At 37.6% G+C, this 27,566-nt stretch overlaps 2 protein-coding genes across 4 annotated transcripts in view; both read right to left on the bottom strand.

The window, feature by feature from the left end:
* The window catches only part of LOC117399743 (myosin-IIIa-like), a 102,669-nt gene extending 102,539 nt beyond the window's left edge, over positions 1 to 130 (bottom strand). Inside the window, exon 1 of the mRNA XM_059023192.1 lies at positions 21 to 130. The gene's annotated coding sequence lies outside the window, so the exon portion shown is untranslated. The remainder of the gene's footprint in view (positions 1 to 20) is intronic.
* A 13,652-nt stretch (positions 131 to 13,782) lies between these two features.
* LOC117400468 (coiled-coil domain-containing protein 106-like) lies at positions 13,783 to 25,813 on the bottom strand. 3 transcript variants are annotated; one of them, XM_059023190.1, is made up of 5 exons: positions 25,725 to 25,813; positions 23,601 to 23,827; positions 23,128 to 23,313; positions 20,630 to 20,809; positions 13,783 to 20,110 (listed from the first exon to the last, which is right to left on the bottom strand). In XM_059023190.1, the coding sequence occupies exons 2-5, from the start codon at positions 23,803 to 23,805 to the stop codon at positions 19,761 to 19,763; spliced, it is 921 nt and encodes a 306-aa protein (XP_058879173.1). In that variant the 5' UTR covers positions 23,806 to 23,827; positions 25,725 to 25,813; the 3' UTR covers positions 13,783 to 19,760. The 3 variants fall into 3 exon arrangements, with proteins under 3 accessions (XP_058879173.1, XP_033856386.1, XP_033856387.1); XM_034000495.3 differs by having other exon boundaries at positions 25,604 to 25,783; XM_034000496.3 differs by having other exon boundaries at positions 23,128 to 23,310; positions 25,604 to 25,764.
* Positions 25,814 to 27,566: the final 1,753 nt, after the last annotated feature.

The raw sequence follows: 27,566 nt of genomic DNA, 5'->3' as shown, positions 1-27,566 counted from the left end.
TATGCAGTGGTTTAGGCAACCTGAGTTGGGTGTGGTGGTATGGTCCTCCATCTTGACAGGAAGTGGGGAACCAGCCATGTTGGTGAGGGAAGCTTTTATTGACTTCCCTGGGTACTGACTTCCTGTAGCAGGGCAGTACCTGCAGAAGATATTGAAAGGGGGGATAGCTGATTTTAATTAAGTTTCCCTCTGCTTGTTTTAAAGCATAGTATTAATGCATGTGTTAGATTAATGTTTAGTATATATACATATTCATTGATTTGTTTCTTTTTGAATACTTTATTTATTCTTGATAATTGTTTGCTGTTTTGTTCTTATATAACCACCTGCATAATGGTTTATTTTGGGGGGAGGGGTAGGCCTGGAAAGGTATAAAGGCTGTCATTTGGTTCAGTCAGGATCTTCCTTTTGTGTAGATCAGAGAGCAGTTTTGCAGCTCTATGGTTGGACTCAGTTATTGAAGTCAGTACCTGTGATTAGGTGACTATAGATAGTTATTTTTGGTTTCCACTTTTTCTTTCTTCAAGTTGTTTGATATTTGGTTCAATTAGCTTTTTGTTTAATTATTGTTCTTAAATAAAAATAATTGGTTTTACACCAAACTTCCCTGTGCTCTACGTGCTTCCCTGCGAATCAACACCAGCCGCTGGCTGCACTCTCCAACACATACCAAAGGCATGCAAGTATACATGATAAAATAGCTTTTAATTTCATCACTTTTCAGGAGGAATGAAGCATTATTTCAATGAGCTGTAAGGGTACCAACAAATTTGAGCACGTCTGTATCTGCATTATCTGGTAATACCACAGCCTGATTGCCTGCTAATCGGCAGTCCAAATTCTCTAAGTTTTTCACAAAATGAATAACTCCATCACAATCACTGTATAATGGCCTAAATGCAAAGTGAGTGAACAGAAGAAAAATCTAAATCAAATCCATATTTGGTGTGACCACCCTTTGCCTTCAAAACAGCATCAATTCTTCTAGGTACACTTGCACAAAGTCAGGGATTTTGTAGGCATATAGTCAGGTGTATGATTAAACAATTATACCAAACAGGTGCTAATGATCATCAATTCAATATGTAGGTTGAAACAGAATCATTAACTGAAACAGAAACAGCTGTGTAGGAGGAATAAAACTGGGTGAGGAACAGCCAAACTCAGCTAGCAAGGTGAGGTTGCTGAAGACAGTTTACTGTCAAAAGTCATACACCATGGCAAGACTGAGCACAGCAACAAGACACAAGGTAGTTATACTGCATCAGCAAGGTCTCTCCCAGGCAGAAATTTCAAGGCAGACAGGGGTTTCCAGATGTGCTGTCCAAGCTCTTTTGAAGAAGCACAAAGAAACGGGCAACGTTGAGGACCGTAGACGCAGTGGTCGGCCAAGGAAACTTACTGCAGAAGATGAAAGACACATCATGCTTACTTCCCTTCGCAATCAGAAGATGTCCAGCAGTGCCATCAGCTCAGAATTGGCAGAAAACAGTGGGACCCTGGTACATCCATCTACTGTCCGGAGAAGTCTGGTCAGAAGTGGCCTTCATGGAAGACTTGCGGCCAAAAAGCCATACCTCCAATGTGGAAACAAGGCCAAGCGACTCAACTATGCACGAAAACACAGGAACTGGGGTGCAGAAAAATGGCAGCAGGTGCTCTGGACTGATGAGTCAAAATTTGAAATATTTGGCTGTAGCAGATGGCAGTTTGTTCGCCGAAGGGCTGGAGAGCGGTACATGAATGAGTGTCTGCTGGCAACAGTGAAGCATGGTGGAGGTTCCTTGCAAGTTTGGGGCTGCATTTCTGCAAATGGAGTTGGGGATTTGGTCAGAATTAATGGTCTCCTCAGTGCTGAGAAGTACAGGCAGATACTTATCCATCATGCAATACCATCAGGGAGGCATCTGATTGGCCCCAAATTTATTCTGCAGCATGACAATGACCCCAAACATACAGCGAAAGTCATTAAGAACTATCTTCAGCGTAAAGAAGAACAAGGAGTCCTGGAAGTGATGGTATGGCCCCCACAGAGCCCTGATCTCAACATCATCGAGTCTGTCTGGGATTACATGAAGAGAGAGAAGCAACAGAGGCTGCCTAAATCCACAGAAGAACTGTGGTTAGTTCTCCAAGATGTTTGGGCCAACCTACCTGCCGAGTTCCTTCAAAAACTGTGTGCAAGTGTACCTAGAAGAATTGATGCTGTTTTGAAGGCAAAGGGTGGTCACACCAAATATTGATTTGATGTAGATTTTTCTTCTGTTCACTCACTTTGCATTTTGTTAATTGATAAATATATACTTTACAGCATTTTTTCACACCTGCCTAAAACTTTTGCACAGTACTCTCTCTCTCTCTCTCTCTCTCTCTCTCTCTCTCTCTCTATATATATATATATATATATATATATATATATATATATATATATATATATGGTAACTAAATTATTTAGCTGTGCAAGGTCTATTTTTGTCAAAATGTAAAAAAAGCGGATAATGTTTAATAACAAATATGTCTGTAGTTAAAACATGATGTTTACTATACTATTATTGATATACGTCAATTTGAGTTGTTTTATTAATGTGTATCTGTAATAAAATGAAATTTGTGAAAAATTAAATGAAAAAGTATAAAAAATAAAAATAATTTCATGGGGCTCTAGGTATCATAGACACCAAACACATGTACTGCAGGACCGATTGGGGTATTGAGACATATTAACCATCATAATTAACAAAAGCACAAAAATTCAGATTAATGAATATTTTCTCACTGATTTGGCTTTGTCCAGTATCCAATATGGCTTCTTCCGTACAATGCATGAACTGGAAATACATTTTTAACACTACTTTTCAGGAGCATTCCCCATTCTCCTGCAGATATCAAGGAACCCACTGCTGTTCTATGATCTAAAAGTGTCCACTGTTTTTAACCAATCAGCAGGCAATTAGTAATCCTGTCCATACTTAATACAGGTTCACTACTCCAAAAACTACTTCAACATGAGTGTGGTACATACAGTACTCTATTTACACATGTGCATGGCTGAAAATGTGTTTTTGTGTTTCTTTATTTTTGTAAATATTTTATGTTAATAGTTACAGTGCCTTGCAAAAGTATTCGGCCCCCTTGAACTTTGCGACCTTTTGCCACATTTCAGGCTTCAAACATAAAGATATGAAACTGTAATTTTTTGTGAAGAATCAACAACAAGTGGGACACAATCATGAAGTGGAACGAAATTTATTGGATATTTCAAACTTTTTTAACAAATAAAAAACTGAAAAATTGGGCGTGCAAAATTATTCAGCCCCTTTACTTTCAGTGCAGCAAACTCTCTCCAGAAGTTCAGTGAGGATCTCTGAATGATCCAATGTTAACCTAAATGACTACTGATGATAAATAGAATCCACCTGTGTGTAATCAAGTCTCCGTATAAATGCACCTGCACTGTGATAGTCTCAGAGGTCCGTTTAAAGCGCAGAGAGCATCATGAAGAACAAGGAACACACCAGGCAGGTCCGAGATACTGTTGTGGAGAAGTTTAAAGCCGGATTTGGATACAAAAAGATTTCCCAAGCTTTAAACATCCCAAGGAGCACTGTGCAAGCGATAATATTGAAATGGAAGGAGTATCAGACCACTGCAAATCTACCAAGACCTGGCCGTCCCTCTAAACTTTCAGCTCATACAAGGAGAAGACTGATCAGAGATGCAGCCAAGAGGCCCATGATCACTCTGGATGAACTGCAGAGATCTACAGCTGAGGTGGGAGACTCTGTCCATAGGACAACAATCAGTCGTATACTGCACAAATCTGGCCTTTATGGAAGAGTGGCAAGAAGAAAGCCATTTCTTAAAGATATCCATAAAAAGTGTCGTTTACAGTTTGCCACAAGCCACCTGGGAGACACACCAAACATGTGGAAGAAGGTGCTCTGGTCAGATGAAACCAAAATCGAACTTTTTGGCAACAATGCAAAACGTTATGTTTGGCGTAAAAGCAACACAGCTCATCACCCTGAACACACCATCCCCACTGTCAAACATGGTGGTGGCAGCATCATGGTTTGGGCCTGCTTTTCTTCAGCAGGGACAGGGAAGATGGTTAAAATTGATGGGAAGATGGATGGAGCCAAATACAGGACCATTCTGGAAGAAAACCTGATGGAGTCTGCAAAAGACCTGAGACTGGGACGGAGATTTGTCTTCCAACAAGACAATGATCCAAAACATAAAGCAAAATCTACAATGGAATGGTTCACAAATAAACATATCCAGGTGTTAGAATGGCCAAGTCAAAGTCCAGACCTGAATCCAATCGAGAATCTGTGGAAAGAACTGAAAACTGCTGTTCACAAATGCTCTCCATCCAACCTCACTGAGCTCGAGCTGTTTTGCAAGGAGGAATGGGCAAAAATTTCAGTCTCTCGATGTGCAAAACTGATAGAGACATACCCCAAGCGACTTACAGCTGTAATCGCAGCAAAAGGTGGCGCTACAAAGTATTAACTTAAGGGGGCTGAATAATTTTGCACGCCCAATTTTTCAGTTTTTTATTTGTTAAAAAAGTTTGAAATATCCAATAAATTTCGTTCCACTTCATGATTGTGTCCCACTTGTTGTTGATTCTTCACAAAAAATTACAGTTTCATATCTTTATGTTTGAAGCCTGAAATGTGGCAAAAGGTCGCAAAGTTCAAGGGGGCCGAATACTTTCGCAAGGCACTGTATTAGAGAGTCAGATGCTCTGCCTGAGACGCGTGGCCATCCTAGTTTATTTACAGGTAACCGCAGCCAAGGACTGGGGTCAGCTGACCCTTGAGGCTACGAGCCATGGAGACTTCCATTCGCTCTTCTCTCCCTGATATCTCTTCAGCACAACAGACTATTGCTAGCATGTCCGGAGTGGGGGGGGGGGGGCTCTCTCCAGAGGTTTCCTCCTGGGGGGGGTCCTCTCTACTGAGGGAGATTAGTCTTTAATTCACTATCAGATTAAACAAAATAATGATGTATCCACCATTTCATCTATCCACTTCCTAACTTTAGAGGCCCGGCCACACTGGCCTCATACTCAGTGAGGAAGTTTTTTCTGCCAACCTCCTTTCCATTATCATTTATTTTCTTTTCCAGCTTTCCAGCCTTGGAAGTCCGGCAGCTCTGACCTCAGTATAATATGAGTCAAGGGGACCTCTTTACTATGTCACAAGCACTTCTCACCTTTTCCACGGGTACCCTGCAGACAGCCCTTGCTCATATCCCGTGTACTGTTTTTTGTATCTTTTGTTCCATGCCACAATTATGATTTTGCCCGTGGCCTTCCATTGTGGGTAGTGTCACAGTCTCTTTGTTTGTCAATAAAACTTGAGAGCCTGGTCAGTATTTTATCTACACCTCCGTGTGCCTCCCCATCTGTCAACGGCTAGCTCACACTCCCTATCACACAACATACAATATACAGCCTCCTGAGGCCACCACCGTACCTCATAATAAGACTTTACACCACATATAAGGAGAATACAACTGTTAATGTTACAAAACTAGTAAAAACATTCAGTTGTTTTTTATATTAAATTAATTAATGTCTTTAAAGCAGTACTCTTTATACTGCTGACTGCAATTGCATCCTTTCACTGTTATTATTATTATTATTATTATTATTATTATTATTATTATTATTATTATTCATTTCTTAGCAGATGCCCTTACCCAGGGTAAAAATGTACCTTCAGCTTCCTGATTTTAATGTGCCTTTAATTTGTTGAAACTTCTTTTTCGTTTTGACCGTTTTTCTCTGTTTAAAATGAATGCAATTACATTGGACTCATCTCCCCAACATGCTACAATAATTATTAACAGTTTATCAATCATCTCCAACTTTTTTTTTCATGGCCAAAATCACTTTAGTATTTAAACTGAGACAATATATTTTTTGAGATAATGTTATTCAGTCATTTTTATTTCACTCACTTTAGTTAATGCATGACCGCCAGGCAATTACAGTCTCTATTTCTTTTCCTTTTTTCTTGACGATTTGGAATGAAATAAGCAATCATTTTTACTGAGTGAAAATCAATTATTTCTGACGGAAGGCTTGAAGACCGATATAATTTCAATTAGCATGAAATGATAACAGAAAAAAATCCTTTCATACGAAATAGCTACTGAAGCCTTTTGGTTTTACTAAGTCAGACATTTTGAGAGAAAATTATTTCCTTGGTTAAACCAAAAAATGAAAAAGGAAACTATGTGAATTGTGTGCTGTCAATAATTTGTCCCATTATGTTTGTGGTTTGAGTAGAACCCTCAGAAGTTGGCTTCTGATTTTCACAGTGCAAACTAATAGAGCCTAAATTATACAGTAGGTGTGCCTTCTAACTGTCAACATTGAAAAGCCTGCAGATCCAGCCAGAACTACAGCCATGTGTCTTCCCTTCATGGATTGCCTCCCAAGAACGGCTTTAAGACCTGGTCTGCCTGAAGGCGCTTGTTTTTCCACTTCTTTAGGACTAGAGCAATTACACAGTAAACAGTTGAGCAGCAAACTCCCCTTTGTTTGGGCATTTTGAACTGTTTTCAGCCAGATCTTCACTGTCCACCCATTCTGAACGTCAGTTTGTTCGGTTTGCATCCTGCTGTCCTTGGCATATTGATTGTAGTTGTGTTTTTTTTTTTTTTTTTTGTGGAAAATTCCAAATTGACTATACTGCCATCTAGAGCCATGCATAGTCATTAATGTGTATACGTACAGGGATCCATCATCTCAGTCACAACTGACAGGTGCTTGTTATTACAGGTTAGACCTGATATGGTGTACCGGTAAACATCTGTGTTACATAAGGCTTTCGGTTAAGCATCATTCCAATTGTACTTACTATTATATTGTCCTAATAATTCCCCCCCTCAAAACATCTTTGTTCTTGTAATTACCCAAATAGCTGATGAGATCTAATGTTTGTATAAGAAAATATACTGGATGCTACAATGTGTGCTTCAAAACTTTACCTATATAGCCAATGGAAGTGTACAACAGGTAAATGTATGGATTTATTTTGTTAGCTACAACCACTTTAAGATATTGGATTAGACTTGCTCTTTTAGCCATGTCTGTAGACCATTCATCCACTCATAACTTTCTGAAGGAAATGCAGAATGCTGTGTGTTGAGCCACCCAAATGCTTTTTGATTACTTACAGCACAAATTTAAACGAACTAGACTGTCAACAGGGATTTCTCTCAGATGAAATAAAGTGCTGAGAAGGCTATTGGGGATTGCAGGAAACAAAACTAAGCATCGCTGTCGGATACTGCAGCTTGAAGATTCTGTTTTGGGGGGTGCGGTTTCCTGTTTGATTCAGGTTTGCAGAGTGATCCTGTCTGACCATTCTGTTTTTTAACTACCGTCCTTCACCAGGCACACAGTCAGAACAAAGATGCTGCTTTTCTCACTCCATGTTGGCCACTTGATTAGGTCAGAGCTATGCTGTAATCTCGTTAGTCATTAACTAAAGGTAACTGTAATACCTTCCAATCTACTGATGAACATTAACTAAATATATATTTACTCTTTCCTTTGTGGAAGGGAGCGTTTATTTGTCATTTTTCATTGTGTGTGTGCGTTTCCAAAAGTGCTAATACAAGGAAAGATTAAAAAAAAAGATTTGAATCTACCGCCACCAAATTTCTATGCAATTAAGTTTTCAGCTCTGGTGTGTGATCATCAGGTCTGTAGATATTGGCATTTCTCAGATGTACTCCATCTGGCTGTTACTGATAACACCTTCTTAGGGGCTGCTGGGTAATAGTTTTGCTGGCTTAAAAGGAGAAAACATAATGTATTCTCAAAAAAGCCCTGCGGCTAGCACTGTTATTTGCCAAGAACAGTCAGGCATAGGCAGTACTTTCACTATAGCAGTAGGGGGGCCTTCATTGCACTGCTTTCCAACTGAGAGTGATGATTCACGTCATGCTTGGGGTTTTGCTGAAAACAGGGAAAATTGCTGTTCTAATAGAAAAAGATAATGCAACCTAAAATAAAGCAGATCTCTAAAATTCCTGTACGTTGTAGAAATTGTTTTTAGAAAGCACTGAAAAATGAGTGCTAATAGCCACATTAGAATGTAGATGTGTGTTGCCAAACTTCTGAATCATTTAGAACTAAATGTAGCTGTATTCAAAGCTTTTACATTTAATGGCTAAAAAATATATTTGATCTAACCTAACATACAATATTGAATATGATGCTGTCTATTTTGTAGAACAGCATTTTGTTATTTTGTTTCTTTTGAGGGGTGGTACTATTAATATAGTCGAGAAGTCTAGAACCTGAAGAAACAAAATACATATACTGTATGTTGTGATTTTGACACTTATTTGACTTATTTGTCGCTGCCCTTTTTATGATTATTTTTCCATAAGTCATTCTATCTTTTACAGACCAGCAACTTGCATGCACTGTACCTGCAGTTTATAAACAACTATTGTCCAGCTTCTATAGTCTGTATCACTATAATAGGATTGAGCTGTTTGCTGTTGTTGCTTATCATGTCAACAGAATCCCTATTTATGTACTGTACTACTGGGGCTGCATTCTTTTTTATATTAAATGGTTAACATTAGTTATGGTACATACTAGATCTATACAGATTGAACATGTGCGCACCAACTTGCATTCCACTTCACAAACTTCAGTTCCAGGCTTTTCATCCTCTAGCAGGACAAAGAAGCTCAATGAAGAGGCAGACCCCAGGGAGTGGTGGACACACCTGGTAACAGGGCACTGATCTAAATCTGAGCAGATGCCATGCAATCAAGTCTCTTTTTGCAGGAGCCACTTACTGTATCACAGCTGCTACAAGCACTCCTAGTCATTCGTTATTGGGGGGCTGGGTGCTCTAGTCTGTTTGCCGCATTTCAATCACTATTTTTAGGCTTAATATGCTTATGTAATGGAGATTCAAGTGTCAATAGCCCCAGTAATGGACATTCAGAATGTGCTGGGAGCAGCTAATTCATAGACCTGGATCACTCTGCAGTTAAGAGCCACCAACATGAATGGATGCTTACAGTGAGATATCTAAGCTTCCAGAGGAATAGTTAAGATTTTAATTGCTTCCTTTTTGAGTACCTGCTTGAGTGTGATTGGTACTGTGGTCTCCAGCTATTGGCTTATTCTTTTACAACACTAAGCTGACAATCTGAAAACTAAGTGGATCCAAGTACTTGCCTTCTCATCCTCCCTCTGCAAGCAGGATCACCCTTATAAAAATGTACCAGTTTTTGCAGTTTTATCATTCTTTTCCGATGGTTATACACTATACATTTACAACAGTTTACCCTGGTTTGCCATGTTTATTTACATGCTTTACCATACCTCATAATGCTTGCCCGTGCTTTCACTATGCTTTATTACACTTTTATAAGGCCATTTAGACCTCAATAATAAAGACTTCTCAGTGCAGGTTGAGTCAGTACACAAGGCTCCAACCAGGAAAAGACATCATAGTAAAGACTGGGGGTTCAAAGAAACATCTCCAAAGTCTGTCCCTACATTTCCCTCCCGGATGCGGAGATACTTTGTCATGCATTTGTCTCCTCTCGACTCGACTACTGCAACTCTCTATCTGGTGGTCTCCTGGCATGCACCATAAACAGACTGCAGCTAGTTCAGAATGCCGCTGCCAGGATCCTTACCAGATGTAAAAAACGTGATCATATCACCCCCCGTCTTGTCCAGCTGCACTGGCTACCTGTAAAGTTCAGGATTACTTTCAAAACTCTCCTGCTCACCTACAATGCCCTTCATCACACAGGTCCCGAGTACCTCCTCAACCTGCTGACCCGCTATGTCCCTGCCTGCAAGCTGAGGTCCTCCGACTCTGGTCTGCTTGTTATCCCCAAGCAAAAGTGCACCACACTTGGAGAACGCTCGTTTAGCTTCATGGCTCCGACTCTTTGGAACTCTCTCCCAGCTTTGGTGCGTGATGCTCCCACCGTTGCTCGCTTTAAATCAACTCTCAAGACCCACCTGTTCTCGCTTTAAGCCTGATATCTGCTATTAGCTGCTGTATTGCTATTTAATGTATTATGCTTTTTTTTTTTACTGTATATCATGTATTATGCATTTCTCTGTATTTAAAGTATTATGGATGTTCTTATTGTTACTGCATCTTGTAAAGCACTTTGTGATGGTGGTCCACTATGAAAGGTGCTATATAAAATAAAAATGGATTGATTGATTAAAAGCTTAACACATCATTGTCACACGTAATGTATAAATGATTAGGGCACTGCAACACTAAAGGTGTTTGTATTTTTTGGTTATTTATTATAAGTTAATACATTGTGTGTAGGGAGATGTCATATCACACAATCAGCTTCGCTTTGCAGTTCTCTGACCAGCCACACAACGTATTTATTATTGTACAGCAAGCCAGCATTCTTCATTTTTAAAAACCGATGACCACCACTTGTAGTCTGACTTTGAACCCTGCAAATCTGGATGTAATGAGTGTCAAGCATGATTGATCAGTTCTTTAGAAAAGCAAGACTTTTTTTTCCCTGATGTGATTCACCAAGGTTTAATCCAGATGAATTTTGAATGAGGAACACAGTAGCAGGGTATAATCTTTAACAACTCACAGGGGCCCCAATAAACTCAATGGTAACCTATCTTTCAATACATATTAAAATAAATAAATACATACATATATATATTTTTTAAATGGTAAGAAGTATCATCCACTCATGATTCCAGAAACAAAAAGCGATTCGTATGTGTTTTAATTATGTTTTCCCTTTTGAATCATTCTTTTTTCATTCCTATGCTGCAGTTGGGGAGATGTGACCTGGCGTGCTTCCTTCCTCCAGGCGTGATTCTGTCACAGCACACGATTCTATCCCGTCTTTGCTGTGGATCTGCGGATGGCTCACGCTCATTTAACCTGGCAAGGTCATGCTGCTCCTAAGACGTTCCTCCACCTCTTTTCCCTTCTGGCTATCTAAAACCCATCACTTTATGTTTGCTTCAGCAGGCTGTCTTCTGTAGGAAATATACCTATATACCAGAGAAGCTTATTTTATTAACAGCACAGACCTTAGTATGCCCATATGCCCGGCTCCAATTCATTTGACCCGAAATGACTGTAAACCTATGAAAGAGATTTGTGAAAACAGTCAGTGAACTCTTCTGAAATGTTTAAATTAAGTGTAGAATCAAAAAGCTCTCTGTACCTAAAAACAAAAAGCACAACCAAATGAGCAAAAGTAATATTTCACCAACCGAGACGGTTATCACATTTTCCTTTACATGTCAAGAGCCAGGCGTCCCCCATCTTACGCACAAGTAAAATAATAATTCTTCTTCTTCTTCTTCTTCTTCTTCTTCTTCTTCTTCAGGACAACACTCACATAGTGTAGGTACTGTGGGTTGAATGTGAGAATGATACAGTTTGGACTGAATGCAGTTTTGTTCCAGGATTTCGCCCTCTGTGCCCCTCAATTGAGGTGCGAACTCTGACTAAGGTGAGCATCAATCCCCAGAAGGGAGATGCCACTGCAAAGGAGGTGGAGGAGAGAAAGAACAGCAGGACATTTTGGGAAAAGCAGGCACTATATGTAAGAAGTAGTTTAACCAATGAGGATTGCAAAGGGAGATTGTAGCCTCCCCCTTCAATTGCTGTTATTTTAGCAGATGTTCCCTCGTCTGTCTTCTTTTGGAGGGGTTGTGTAGTGTCAGGTTACTAATAGCTTGGTAACATGTAACTTCCGTGCAGATGCTATTTAATTTGCATTGTAGTGAAAAAACTGAATTACCATTGCACTGATCCAAAACAAAGTTCTGCTTTACTGCCATACTAACAAAGTGCCACCACATACAAGCCTTAGGAAACAGCCAGATGCAAAACGAATGACATTTCACCATTAAGTTCCACCAATAGCATTTTGAACTCTGGATATATTTCCATAAACACAGAGGGGCAATTTAACTCTCTTCACATTCTGCCAAGCCATGCATGCTTTTTATTGGCTTATTAAACATGAAGACTTTAGGGCATTCCTTTTTAATCAGCACAGATGGATTCCCAATATTGTAATTGAGTCTAATGCCACAGTAAGCAGCGGGTCATTCAGGTTTTTTTTTTTTTTAATAATACAGCCATAGTGCATTTGTTTCTTGTTACATACCAACACTGTTTTATTCCTTTTAGTCAGAAAATGTGTCATTGCTCTTGTTTCTAAAACACAAAGACTGTCTGTTACACTTCTCCCTTACATGCATTATTATTATTATTAGTTTACTTAGCAGACGCCTTTATCCAAGGCGAATTACAGATACTAGGGTGTGTGAACTATGCATCAGCTGCAGAGTCACTTACAACTACGTCTCACCCGAAAGACGGAGCACAAGGAGGTTAAGTAACTTGCTCAGGGTCACACAATGAATCAGTGGCTGAGGTGGGATTTGAACTGGGGACCTCCTGGTTACAAGCCCTGTTCTTTAACCACTGGACCACACAGCATTTGCAAAATGTTTACTTTGGATGTGATTATTTCCCATTATATGTGTTGATAATAATAATGTATTCCTGTTTATGCACTCATGGAAATTTGGGGTTTTTAAAGAAGTCACCAGCACATTTTAACTTGGTAGCTAATCAAGCCTGAGCAAGGTTGAATTTCTGTAATTAGGCCAGACTGTGTTTGCACTGGTAATTTCTTATAGGGCCAAAAACAGTGATTTTCCAATAATTTCCCAAATCTAGCAAATTCACTGTTTTAAAGTAAAAAACATTTTAAAAAATGACCACTAAGGAATGAATGGTCATTTTATTTTTTATGATATTAATATAATAAGTAGTTCTTATTCTTTTTAATCACTGTTATCGATATGTCTAGGTTTTATGTTCAAATTGATATGCAACACTTTTACAGCTACAAATATGGTAAACAGTAATTTAACATTCATCAAATGTTATTCTACCACCATTATAACATTATTGTGAAATAATTAAGATTAAACAATAACACATCAAACAAGGAAATAGACATTACTCTGTGTTCAAGGTTCATGCTGCTTTATTCCAACAGTTAATATTAAATCATACTATACTGTAGACTGATATATAAAATTATGACAACTTATAAACAAATTTGTTTACAGTTGATAGCCTAATACAGAATAAAAGTAATATTTACCATGTCTGGACGAATCCCCCCGCCAAATTGTTTGTTGGTTCTAAGGAAACGCAATGAACTAATTTCTCACTTTCCTTTATATAGACCCTGTCTCGGCTGTTGCGAGATGCTGCTGGGTGTGGATGCTGTTTGGGTGCTGTTACCTTCATGGACTGACATTTCTGTTTCATCTACTTCCAAATAAGGTCATGTCAGCATCCTGCTAGTTTTGACAGACTCTACCCGATTCCCTCAAAGATAAACACATTGTTTAACACACAGGGCCACACTGGTTATACAAAGCAGAGGTTTTACAAATAAATAATTATAACAATGTGTTTTCAAACACATACCCACACATTTTACAAAGTAAATGATATATACTAAAATATAGAAAATTGAGCTTATTCCAACAGCTGTACATATTGTGACTGTATTAAGGTGTGTTATTTTTTGTGTTTTTACACAGTATAGGTCTGTGTATTGACCTGCTTGTTCTGGAGGGCTTGGGGTAAATAGTAATAGATGAGTGGATCTCTGTCGACACTCATACCAAGTTTTAATAAATGATTCTCTTTATTATACAAATGAAACACATTCATGTTATATTTTCCAACTAAAAATGGCTGTATTTATTCATTCAGAACAAATTATACAGAAAATATTATTATAAAAACAAATCAGACACAATTATCAGTTTAAAACAAAGTGCTTATGAATCAAAAAACATACAGAAATGTTCAACTCAAAGAACACTGATCATTGCCAGCAAGTTATTTACCAATTCAAAACAAAAAGAAACAGAAGCCTCTTGTTAATAAAGCACTACCCTTGCAAACATGTAATGCAGCAGTACTGCGAAAGGCCCAGAATGTGTGTGCAGTACTACTGTATTTAAAAGTAACTCATTCCCAACACTGCATTATATTGCTATTTTATGTATTCCTGTAAGAATAATGCTCATTCATTCAAAACTTACTTATACAAATTCTTATTTGTTAACCTCCATTTCAGTAATTGCAGCATTACAACCTTCGGCATGGGTTTGGTGTCAAACCTATGCCAATCCCAAGATTCTCGCAACATAGCAAAGACATGAATCATCAGTAAATGTGAAACATTTGAAAACCCCAAATCCAAAGAACAGTAAAACTAACTTGGAAAAACACTGGAGACAGACAAGAGCAGCACATATAAACTGGTATTTAAAACATTTACGGCAGTTTCATTCCCCAGTTTGCTTAAACAGCACACCCAGGCCGACCGACTAGTAGACAGGACTCTTGTAGAAAAAAATGGATGATTCATGCTATACTGGTAAGACTTCTTGTGGCTGAGTGGACACAGATTTATACTACACTGCTTCAAACTCCTGAAAATGACCAGGGGCATTCAGCACAAGTTCCTTAGACCAGAACAGAGCAGACTTCCTCTGAGCCCCATTCGCAGCGCTCTCAATTCTAGGATCTTGCCATTTTGCTTATAGAGCACAATGTGAACAGTGGACTTGAGAGTGAATCCAAACATCAACATGCCCAACAGTGCTTTGCATGCTACAGTAACAGCATCCCAAACAATTCGGCCATTTCTCAGACAACCTGATTCTGAATCATCTTAAGGTTGGAGCTTGATGCCAGTACAGTACAAATACAGGGGAACACCAACCAGTTCAGTTAAATCCTTGCACCTCCAGGCACTCACTTTGCACATAGTACGAGAGCTGGTTAGGTTTCTCTAAAAACCTGATCAGACATTTGACTCACACACACGTGATGCTAGGATTTCTGCAGTGAACTATACACGCTTGTATATTTTGCAAAGTAAAGCAAAATGTACAATATAGGTACAGACTAATTCAAATACCTGCATCTAATGGCAAGTATAATAATTGTTAAAACTGGGGATTTGAACATTCACCATTTTTTAACACTGACAATACAAACTTGTTAAGATAAAAATCACAACGCAACCCTTGTTATATGAAAGCACTGTACTGTACTGTACGGCTTTAACAAGTGATTCTATTTACCAGTCATGTAACAGTATAGGGGACGTTCTTCTCGGCTAAATATAGAACCTATAACTTAAATACCTGTAAAAATACAAATGTGTTAGCTTTAGAAATGTAAATGCCCTAATAATAATAATACATGCCATTAACTAGTATGTTAATAAAATAGTTATTCAAATACAGCAATAGGGCCATCCAAGTAAGATTGAAGCTTGACTAATATGAATTTCACGATATGTACATCATTTTTGTCTATTATTCAAAATTTTCCCGGTACTATTTTCTAGAAAATACTCAATATTTTGATTAAAATGCTGTTTTATTTTGACTCGGACATTGTAATAAGCAGCCCTACACTGTATCCTACGATACAGTAGACGTTTAGACGTCAGAGGATCAAATAACGTTGAAACATGGTTCTCTGTCACTTCACAAACACATTATCACCCAATTTACCTTGGCCAATCAAAGTCTGATTACTGTGGCAATGCTGGACGTGGTAACTACTAGCTTGATCAAAAACTAAATTGAAATATCGAAAATATAATATTTTTAGTGGATGAGAAATGGGGAGAAAACGTAAATCAGTTTATGAATATTTAAAAGAAAATAAATGTTTTGAAGTATACAAAAAGCAAAAATAGCAGAAGTGGGTCAAATGAGGCAGAAGATGCACTGCGCTGCAAATACTGCTGCACTGAGATGTTTACGCTGACAATAAAAGAACAGAAAAATAAGCGTCACATTAAACTAAAACAATAAAGTGAACAGAGAGACACGCAATCGGTTTAATAAAACGCTTAAATAAAACGAGAGCGCAGAATGACTGTGTTAATTAGTTGATGAGTTTGTCAGAGCACTGTGCTTTGCTGGACAGCCACTGTTTATTGCAGACTGCAGAGAGGTATGTATTGGTGACTTCGTGCGACGGTACTGTCCATCAGCTAAAACACTGTCAATCTTAATCGTAAATATTTGACAGAAAATGGTGATGCTTTGGTAAACTTATGTAAGGCATTGATGGAATTGTCCAGTGTGATTTTTGACGCATCTCCCAGTGGCTTGCACCGCCCAGTTCTGTCAATTTTCTTTTATTTTTATGATTTCAAGGCGAATAAACCTGTTTTGTGCTGATGTCATGTTCATACCTTCTGTAGATACTTGCTCTGTCAGCACAGCGATTGCCCAAACGTTTGCAAAGTACCAGCTAACTTGGGAAAATGTGGCCTCGACTTGCACAGATTCTACTTCATCATACATGCCAGGGACATTAAACTTAATCAGAAACCAGAACTGTTACGCATCATATTCCACATGTAAAATGTGTATACTGAGATTCTTTTCCAATGTTTCAATTAAAAACTTGCTGTAAAATAAACTCCGAAAAATTCCTGTATTTTTTTTTTTAAAGATAAAAACCGAAAATGCGGAACACTGCTTCTAGTTAATGATTTTTTAATTCCCCGAATTCATTTTTGAAGTCCAAATAATGATTTTTCTGATAAATCGCCATGTGGGCCGTTTTGAGTAGCACACAAAGTGCACACAATGTAATGTATGGACTATGAAGAGAATCTGATGTGTGTTTTGTATAGATTATGTAACCTCTGTATTGATCATTCCTAAACACGTGTATCCAGATGTCCGTTTGTTTCATATGGTAAACATATTAGTAAAATATTAAGAGGTCACAGGACAAGCCTTTAAAAGGAAATCACAAAAAAAAACTCTCACAATATAAACCACTAAATTACGGTAATTTAATACAAAGTACATTGTAAACACCTGTTTTTGCAGTGATTAGAAACCAAATAAGGTAACAAAGTTTTTAGTTAAATATAATACCTAATTAAGCCAAACTGAATACTGCAGCTATATATTTATTAGGTGGTTTTATTGTGGCTTGGAATTTTCCTCATAGAAGTCTTGCCACAAAGGCCTAACAGACACGTGCAAATATTCTGGGTGCGTTGCAATCTTTTGGAATAATGTGTGCATCTATCACTATCAATGATAATCAAATACACAGATGCACAATGAAAACGCAAGTTTTACATCAACAGCTCATTGGACACATACATAATGTTATTTACATTTTAAATAGCAAGCAGATAGGTTTGTTGATTGTTTGAGTAGTATTGTTCCTGGGGATAACAAAATACCAAGCTCAAGTCATGTGATTTCATAAAAACACCAAATGCTCAGTGTTTGGTATTTGAGTTGAGTTAAAATTGCCAAAATGAGTTTCTATATAAATAGCCATTCAAAAAGACTTTTAATTAACGCAACAGCGAAAGATACGACCATGCCCCACTTGAGTAATGAAGATCACCTGGTTGCTATTGGCATGATTGAAGGCGGTCTGTCTGTGACAGAAGTTGCCCCGAGAATGAGATGCTTTGCTTCAACAATCAGCAGACTAGTCCAGAGAAACCAGCTCTGCGAAGGACAGGCCATGTCCTGGAAAGCAGAGGGTCACCAGACCTGCCCTCCACGTTGTGGTGAGTGTATGCTGACTGTTACGTTGTTCAAACCAACCGGTGGGACAGTGGAAGTGTGATGATGTGGGGAAGAATCTCCTTTAACACAAGAACGCCTTTGGTGCAGACTGAGGGCAACCTTACTGGTCAGCGATACACTGACGAAGTCCTTGAGGCAACAGTTTTTCCATTCCTACAAGCCAATCTGGAAGTGTCGATTTTCCAGCAAGACAATGCAAGACAACACAGTGCTAGGTTTACAATTGCATGACTTCAAGAAAACAATGTCGGGGTTTTGCCGGGGTCAGATTTTTCTCCTGAGTCCCATAGAACAGTCTATCCAGAGGCTGATCAGGTCTATGCGTCAACGCTGCCAGGATTGTGTTAAAGCTCAGGGAGGTCATACCCGATACTAACTTCGTAATGTTTTCATTTTGACAGTGTGTATTTTTGTTCACATTTTCTGTGATTTTGTATCTATGTTTAAAATATTTGATTAAATGCATTAGATGTGAGTGTTGCGTTCTCATTGTGTATAAGTGTATATATATATAGACTATTGTTACCGACAGGGGGCTAAAATGCCCAAAGCAGCAGGAAACAATAGTCTTCACGAGGGGCATTTAATTTTCCACTATTAGTCAGTCAAAATAATGAGAGGCAAGCTTGGACAGTAAATATGACTTTAAATACTGTAAAGCCATAAATATTTGCGAGCCTTTTATTATGAGTTTTTTGTGTATATTTTTGGCATGAATATCTTAGTGCTGTACATACAATGAAGTAATATACTACTACCAGTGCAACAGGTCGGCAACATTTCTGGAGTAAAACAGGTTTTATGGCTGCGATTCGCCAAATATTTTGGTCACAAATATTTATGGCTTTACAGTATGTTTAAATATATCTGATACAGCATAAGTAACTAACTAAATAACATGGAGGGCGTTGCTTTGGTAAGGGATGGGACTGACAGTGATGTGAACCAATCACATGACAGACAGAGCCTATTGCCCGGTGGTGTAAGGATGTGAGGGCAATAGTTCATTCTATGGTAAGGTTTTAAACAAATCACAGGCCTGAATTTCCAAAAACGAGAGAGAGAGACCCATGCTTTTCGCAAATGAGAAATACAACATATAAAATAAAAAAATCTTATAATGCAAACATAGAATTACATTTTTAAATTGGGAGGTTTACACAAAAAATACTTTAAATAAATGCAATCGTAGCTGTCGAGGAAATAGTAGAGCAGTATAAATATATATTTTATCTTATTGTATTTTTATAGAGGGCATTGGCAGTATTTACTGTAAATCAGTAGTTAATTAAAAATAGTGGGGGACTTCGCATACATTACCGTTACTGCTGCTAAAAATGATGGTAACTCAATTTTTCTGTGCTTGGTCTGTTTATGTCAATGTTTAAAAACAAGCGGATGTTGTTTTAAAAAAAAACTATGTATACAGTTAAAACATGATGTATACTTTGTTTTTATTTATATACATCTACTTGAATTATTGTATTAATGTGTGTCTAATAAAACGGAATAAAACTGTTAGCGGATAAAATGAAATAAAATGGAATTTGTGAAAAATAAAACAAAATTATAAAAAATAATTTCACAGGTCTCTCTCTCTCTCTATATATATATATGTGATTACTGTACTGGTATCACAATAAACCATTATTTCATGCCATCCCTATTGAAATGTATTTATTTGTAATTAAAAATAAATGCATAGAAGAAACAAAAATAATTCAAAACCCAAGCCCCTTGTTTAATGGCTTGCTTATTTTGTCCAATTGGACTGTCCATATCTAGTCTCTCTGTCACTCCCCAGAACAAGTTTTAGAAATAGTTTAAACCCAAGAATCGCGTATAAAATTTTAAAAATCTTATCTTCCAAAATAAGGCATTCCCAAGTGCACCAGAAATAATGATTAATTAACTCCAAACCATTTAGATGAAAATGTTTTTTTTTTTTTTTTTTTTTTTTTTTAATTGATCTGCAGGCCAATTATCATTAGTTTAGATATTTATCATCGAGGACCTGATGGCTCCACCTCATTGTCATGGATCTACTTGTCTAATGCTTTTCTGCTTTTATATCATGATTTTTTGATTTTTTGGCTGTTATTGGCAACAGCTCCCCAGTAGCTTTCATTAACTCGATTTTCCGGGACAGGCTCTCATCATTTTCCATGAGAGTGGCACATTTTTGTGCGTATTTAACCAGTGTCTCTTCACGTGAATTGAAGAGTCCAACTACCGACAGCATGTCTTTGGCTGCGAGGTGTAACTCTGCTATGGGTGCTGTGTTAGCAATGGTGTTCCTGTCAATGCCGTAATGTCGGAAAGCGCCGCTCATGCTTTTCTTCTTGTTGAAGGTCGACAGCACCTGCTTGTATCGATGAATGACATACTGCACACCAGTTGCTGGAAAGGAAGTAAATGCAATATATACACACACATACATATATACATACATATACATTATATATATACACACACACATATACATTATATATATATATATATATATATATATATATATATATATATATATATATATATATATATATATATATATATATATAATGAAACCACAGTTTCCTTTTAAAAATACAGTATATCATTTTCTTGACACTGGAAACACAGAAAACACAGTTTTGTTTTTTGTACATTATACCGATAAGAAAATCACATTAAAAAAATTATAATCTCTCCTCAATCAACAGTTATTTGAATCTTTTCAAAACTATCAGTGTCTATAAGCATCTTACATTAGGGCTACATTTTTATTAAATGGCACTTTGTGCAACGTTGTTTGTTTTGTTATTTGGTACTTATAAAAAGCCACTATGAGGGTAGCAGCACCATCATTTAAAAAGTAATCCTAGGGTTAGCCCTCTTTTGTCTTTAGACGTTATGCTTTATGAAATCGACATGTCTTACCTCTTTTTCTGCTGTAATCCTTCGATTTCTTGCCCCTCCTTTTGTCTTTGTGATGCTTTCTTTTTTTGACCTCACTGGAAGTTGCTGAAGACACTGTTGTCAATGACATGTCAGAGCCACTGTCCATGCTGAATGCTGAGCTACTGGAGGTTGTTCTGGACCTTTTCCTTGGCTTAGTATCTGAATGGAAAGAACAAGTATATTAAAGTGCAAGAATGACAATAAAAATGGTCTGCACCTTTGCAGTTATATACAGAGATATTTTGAAAAGAGTGGAAATCGATATTCTACTAAACACAATCCTGCTTTCAAGAAGTCTTTCTTGGGTGCCTTGACCTTGAAAGGGGGAATGAACTGTCCTCCTCCCCAGAACGCTGCAATGTCTGCGCAGAATTTTTATCCTCAATATTCCTTATATTGCAGCTTTCTTACTGAAGAGCGATTACTTTAGCTCTTATTTCAGTGGTCAATTCACAGGTCTTTTTTTTGTTTTCGTGGTTTTTTTTCAAAGTTCAATGGTAAATCAGCAGGCAACTGGTTGTAATCCCAACCTCTACCAGATTTCCAACAAATACTTGATACAAAGGATACAAAAAAATCCATTAGATGTACATTAAAAACAATAAGTCTCTCTAACTCAGAAGAGCTCAAAAAATAGTTTGCAAGTATGCCACTTGATTATGTAATTGCATGCCTAAATTGAACTTGCCAATACCTTAGTTTTAAATTACATAAATGCAAAAATCAAGTTTACCACATACAGTTTATATTTGTTCAATTTTTTTTTTATATTTAGCATTTCATCTTAATCTAGGCTGTTACTGGGCTTTTTGATGGTGGATTCAAACTTGTGACCAGTGCTGTATATATACAAAAACACAAGAAAGTTTACAAACGAGAGGAGGTCATTCGGTCCTTCTTGCTCGTTTGGTTGTTAGTAGCTTATTGATCCCAGAATCTCATCAAGCAGCTTCTTGAAGGATCCCAGGGTGTCGGCTTCAACAACATTACTGGGGAGTTGGTTCCAGACCCTCACAATTCTGTGTAAAAAAAGTGCCTCCTATTTTCTGTTGTGAATGCCCCTTTAGCTAATCTCCATTTGTGACCCCTGGTCCTTGTTTCTTTTTTCAGGTTGAAAAAGTCCCCTGGGTCAACATTGTCAATATCTTTTAGAATCTTAAATGCTTGAATCAGATTACCACGTAGTCTTCTTTGTTCAAGACTGAACAGATTCAATTCTTTTAGCCTGTCTGCATACGACATGCCTTTAAACCCTGGATAATTCTGGTCACTCTTCTTTGCACTCTTTCTAGAGCAGCAATATCCTTTTTGTAACGAAGTGACCAGAACTGAACACAATATTCTAGGTGAGGTCTTACTAATGCATTATAAAGTTTTAACATTACTTCCCTTGATTTAAATTCAACACTTTTCACAATATATCCGAGCATCTTGTTGGCCTTTTTTATAGCTTCCCCACATTGTCTAGATGAAGACATTTCTGAGTCAACATAAACTCCTAGGTCTTTTTCATAGATTCCTTCTTCAATTTCAGTATCTCCCATATGATATTTATAATGCACATTTTTATTGCCTGTGTGAAGTACCTTACAATTTTCTCTATTAAATGTCATTTGCCATGTGTCTGCCCAGTTCTGAATGCTGTCAAGATCATTTTGAATGACCTTTGCTGCTGCAACAGTGTTTGCCACTCCTCCTATTTTTGTGTCATCTGCAAATTTAACAACTATACCAAAATCTAAAACATTAACCCTTAGCGGTCCATTTATTCAGCGCGTGTCAGGCGGGTCAGGTCCAATTTATTTTCACACGTGCAGTTTATTTTAGACGCGCTGTTTAAAAGTATTTTTTTCCACAGTAAAACAGGTTTGAAAGGCACTGCATATCAACAGGACACTCAGTACTGCATCTCCACCCCCGCCCCGCCCCGCCCCGCCCCACCCCACCCCACCCCTTGTTCGCTATATTTTTAAAATGCCTCCTAATAATAGTACATACCGATAAATCATCTCTTGAGCACTCATTTTATCACCAAACTCCTCAATAATGCGATCCAAGTCGTTATTTTATTACTATAACATCTAAAAAAAGCTCTACAAATGTCTGTGATATTTCTTGAGCGCTAGATGCGGAAGCAGCTATCTTGTTTGTTTATGTCCATGTTATCTATGTGGTGTCGGGTCTATCAGTATTCATGAGATACGCCCTTTTTTTCCGCTTCTCTCGGCTCCTATCGGTCTCACTTGGCCATTGAATGGTTTTCTCAGCTTTTTCCGGAGAAAAAACGACTAGAGACCTGTTTTTTGCGTCTTTTTGATGTTGTCGGACAGGGTCCGACATTGGACCGGAAAGGGAAAATTGCGATGTCGGACCAGGTCCAACATAGGACCGCAAAGGGTTAATGTAGATTAGAAATATAAATTTATATATAAAACAAGGTAAGATGTAAATGCAATCTCAATCTAAGCAGAGCTTACCTTCAGTCGTCTTTGGACCTCTGGTTAAATTCTCAATTTGTGAACGAAGAAAGCTGCGATCTTGCTGGAGATCTTCAACCTGTTTTTCAAGATAGGTGATCCTTTCCTGCTTGCTTTCTAGTTGGCATTTGAGTTTAGTTATGGTCAAAATGGCAGTAGGTGAAAGGACTTCTGCTGTGGATTCTGCTGCAACAAGAAAGGAAATTACAAATTGTGAAGTCTTAATATCCTTATCCAAAACCATATAAACTAACTCTCTCATATATAATCATGTTGTCATATGCAAAAACCTTTTGAATATACATACAAAAAGATGTATTTATTTATGTATTTGTTTGTTTATTGGATAAGTTATGAGAGCTGCCCTTTTCTAGAATTTCATGAGCATTTTTTTCTTAAACCTGTTAAAAAAATTGTTGCAACCAAGATATAGCGACTTCCAAAGGTAAGAATCTTAAAAGACTTGTGCTTACTTGAAACTACACTGCTAGATGTATCGTCCTGCTCAGCATCGCTTGCTGTGGCTGCAGCCCTGCTGTCCCACTGCAGTGTCTCTGAATCGTCTCTTATCAGCCGGTGCATGCTGCTCACGGTCGCTTTCTTTCTCATCGCTGAGCTGGAGTGTATTTCGGCTTCGGGGGAATATCTTATAGGCTTCTTTGGCCAGAGAGCTGACATGTCTTCTTAATGGCCTTTTTACCTGTACAAGAAGAACGGATCATTACTATTCGATGAGAAGAACTTGTGTAAACTACTGCACAGTTCTTGAGCACATGCAGTACAAATTGATTAACTGAGCACACTGTACACATTTTGTGTCTGAGTATTTTGAAAACTCATTACCTACCATCTCCTGTGCTGATCTTTTTCAAGAAAAAAAAGTGATGGCTTTGAAATTATTATTCATGTACATGGAGTAATAAATCAATTGAGAAAATGAAACCATACAGACGCCCTCTGCATCCATTTCTAGAAGCTCAACTCAAACCAAGGAGCTCTCCATATGAATGTCATACCCTGGTGGGTTATTCAAACAACAGGTCCCCCTTACAACCACGCTGAGTACATGTTCTGTAGTCCAATGTGCAAGATGGATATGAAGTTCCGTTGAAGAATTCTGTGGTTTGAGGCAAGTTCCTGTTTGGTTTCTTCCCAGAGTTGATTAACAAATGAGTCTTGATCCAGGGGTATGTGAATAATAAATATTGATGCAATTGCAATATTTAAGTAAAAACAATAAACTTACTTTATACTGATATCTGTTTACTTTTGTGCACTATAAACGGTTCCGTTAATAGTTTGAGATGGCAGGGATGTAATGTATAACAGTAAAAGCAGGGGTGGAAATAAGACTCCCATTGTATAGTAGTCCTGGTTTTACTAGTTTAATAATAGCTTGTTATTACCTATATACTGTGGCTAATCAACTTCCTAATAAAACCTAGAATGGGTGAAACTACTATGCAATATGTGTCTTATTTGCATCCCTGAACAGTGTTTGCCATTGACAAAGTACAAGTTGCAACATGAAGGGAATCTGATAATATTAGAAGCATTCAGTGTTATCCTGTTTATTGTTTTTAAGGGAACATTCGCAAAATTTCTAAACCAGCATTCATGGATCACCAAGGCTACCAGTTCTCAAACTTTTTCAAGTTGGCATCTCCTTTAAAAAGACTTTGCTGTGGCAAGTCCCCTCTATTGAAAAAAAAAGCCACTCACTAATAGAAAAATATCTGTTCACATATTAAATAAACATGAAAACGAGTAACAAAAGTAAAAATGCATACTGTAGTGTTTAAATGTAATGTCTACTTTGTGTCAGAGTATGAAAAAATAAAGGAAAAAAACAAGTATTTTCTTCTCTGGGGTATGCTAATCTGTACACCAGCAAAAATTAAACGGTGCAGATGGCAATCAATAAAAATGGCATACTTAAAAATGGAGTCGGTTCAGCTGGGACATGAATGCAACTGCACGCTGAAGTCATGCCAGAGGTAGAGCTGTGGCACTGGGATGCCACAATATCAGTTACCCCATCTTAGACCAAGAAGTGGCATCTGAACCCGCCCGGTGTTCCGTACTCCGTCACCATGGAGATAGTGACAGCCAATAATTTGTTTTCAATAAGACAAAACAATGTTTGCAAGACAATAAACTCGACGCCTAACGTTGTAGGGAAACTAGATACGCAGTTTAGATATTAGATGAACCTTATTAAATTGAACATAATAATAAAAAATATATAACTGTAAAACAATAATATTTTACATAATTAAACCACAAATTTTTTTTTTTTTTTAGGACGTCTACTCGGTCTTGTCGTGCATAGTATGTGCAAAAAGTGGGTATAAAACTAAATATCCCTTTTTTAAAACGTGTTATTTAATCTGCTAATTATATTCATTTTTACTTTCATTAAAAGAAGCAAGGGATCCACGCAAGCATATCGTTGTATCAAATGCAAAATACATACCTCTAATGTAGTTTTTCCTACACAGAGCAGAGAGAGGGTTGGCAGCTCGTCACTATTTAAACTAAGAATTGTTTTTTAAGGTACAGAGGAAACGGGCGATTCGTTTTCAGAAACTGCATACCTCGAAAGCAGCGCAGCGCTTGCTTCTTTGTGCCTGAGGCCGGGGGTAGGGGGTAGGGGGTAGGGGGTAGGGGTTTGGTGGGGGGAGTGATTGGCAACGTTGACAAACCACCGACCAGTCAAAAGAAAAAGGCTGAAACCGCAGCAGCATTTCCCTTCCTTCCGCGTCGATCTCAGAATGCTGGGATTAGAAGTGCACACTGGGATTTGGAGTGTTTGGGACGCACACAAGATGTCCTGTTGTGTGCTTCAGTCTCTTTGTGCGTAATTGTACGTTTACTATCTATGTATCTATTTTATAATGCATATATGTTTTTTCAAAGTTTTATCAGGGTAACTTCTCGAACTCCATGGAGTTCACATAAACTGTTTTGAAAAATAAAAAATAAAAACGGATATACTTAAGAAGGGATAGCTTCCTTTTTCAATTTATTTTTTACAAGGGTTTTTTACTTTATATTTTAAATTGAAAGCATATACGGCTAATTTATTGCGAACTGGATTAAAACATCTGGTATGAGAACGTAATTGCACAAAAAAAGACCAGGGTGTAAAGTATTGAAAAGCGGATGTTAAAAAAAAAATTTTGGAAAAATTACAAAAAAAAAAAAAGTTTGTAGAGAAGTACAAAGATCGACAATAAAGGATATTGAGAGAAACACTTACATTAAATATCTTCTGATTACGATTTAACTGCTACTATGAGCTTGATTAAAACCGACTACCAAGCATTACCAAAATGTTAAAACAACTTTAGATAGGAAATGCTTAAAGGGATAAAGTAGTAAAACAAAACGGGTAGTAAAGGATAAACTGTATACTGTCAAAAGTATGAATGATAAACCGCAGAGATGTCTGGAAAAGCATGCATTGTAAAAACAAATCAATAAATAAATAAAACCCAGCAACAACATGATTATTGTTTAATGCAGCATGGGACAAAGATTAATAAACTGCAAAATTACAGCACGCATTTACCTTGGGAAACTTGCATTGAAGCCTGAAATATAACATCATATACATCATGACGTATGTGTGTGTGTGCATGGTGGACAGCTGTTTTTATTATTATATTTGTCATATACACTATAAAACAATAAACACAGTCGGCAGCATACTGCCTGTACTGTAATAAACAAGACTAATGCAATTGTACCCCAGATGTTATCTACTCACTACCACTACTGAGTGAATATGGGAGATTTGTTCTTCCTTTTACCCACCCAAATTGGTTTTGCAAAATTAAATAGCAATCTGCTTGAAGTTAGAAAGGCATATTTATTTTAGTAACACTTTTAAGATTGTTTTTTGAGGCCCTTTCTTATATTTAAAATGAGTATAACAAAAACACCACTGGGGAAAGATATATCCCCTCTTATTACATTTGTCTCCTGAGCAATAACACAGTTTAAATAGGTCTGCTTTCTATTGTGTATTATCACAGTGGCAAGCAGGTTTCAACAAACTAAACTACTGATAAAGTACCCTGTACAGAGAGCTAAACTGTAACGGACAGCAAGGATTTATATTTTGTATTGTAAAATAATGAAGACATTATTGAGGATTATAGGTGTCAACTGTTGTTACACAAAAACTAAACTTCCTTGCAAGGCTTCACAGAGGTATAGTGCTGTTCTTCAGCTGCCTGGTTCTCTTCCTTGCAAGGCTTCACAGAGGTATAGTGCTGTTCTTCAGCTGCCTGGTTCTCTTCCTTGCAAGGCTTCACAGAGGTATAGTGCTGTTCTTCAGCTGCCTGGTTCTCTTCCTTGCAAGGCTTCACAGAGGTATAGTGCTGTTCTTCAGTTGCCTGGTTCTCTTCCTTGCAAGGCTTCACAGAGGTATA

This window comes from Acipenser ruthenus, chromosome 4 (genome assembly GCF_902713425.1).
Source record: "Acipenser ruthenus chromosome 4, fAciRut3.2 maternal haplotype, whole genome shotgun sequence".
NCBI classification, from domain to species: Eukaryota; Metazoa; Chordata; class Actinopteri; order Acipenseriformes; family Acipenseridae; genus Acipenser; species Acipenser ruthenus.
The sequence above is the reverse complement of the archived record's forward strand: the minus strand, read 5'-3'. Positions and strand labels throughout refer to the sequence as shown.

Coding starts and splice junctions, on each gene's coding strand:
- LOC117400468 (XM_059023190.1), bottom strand. CDS start 23,805: ATGTCAGCTCTCTGGCCAAAGAAGCCTATAAGATATTCCCCCGAAGCC. Junction 20,810..23,127: donor AGGTCCAAAGACGACTGAAG/GTAAGCTCTGCT, acceptor CTTTCCATTCAG/ATACTAAGCCAAGGAAAAGG. Junction 20,111..20,629: donor GGATTACAGCAGAAAAAGAG/GTAAGACATGTC, acceptor CTTCCTTTCCAG/CAACTGGTGTGCAGTATGTC.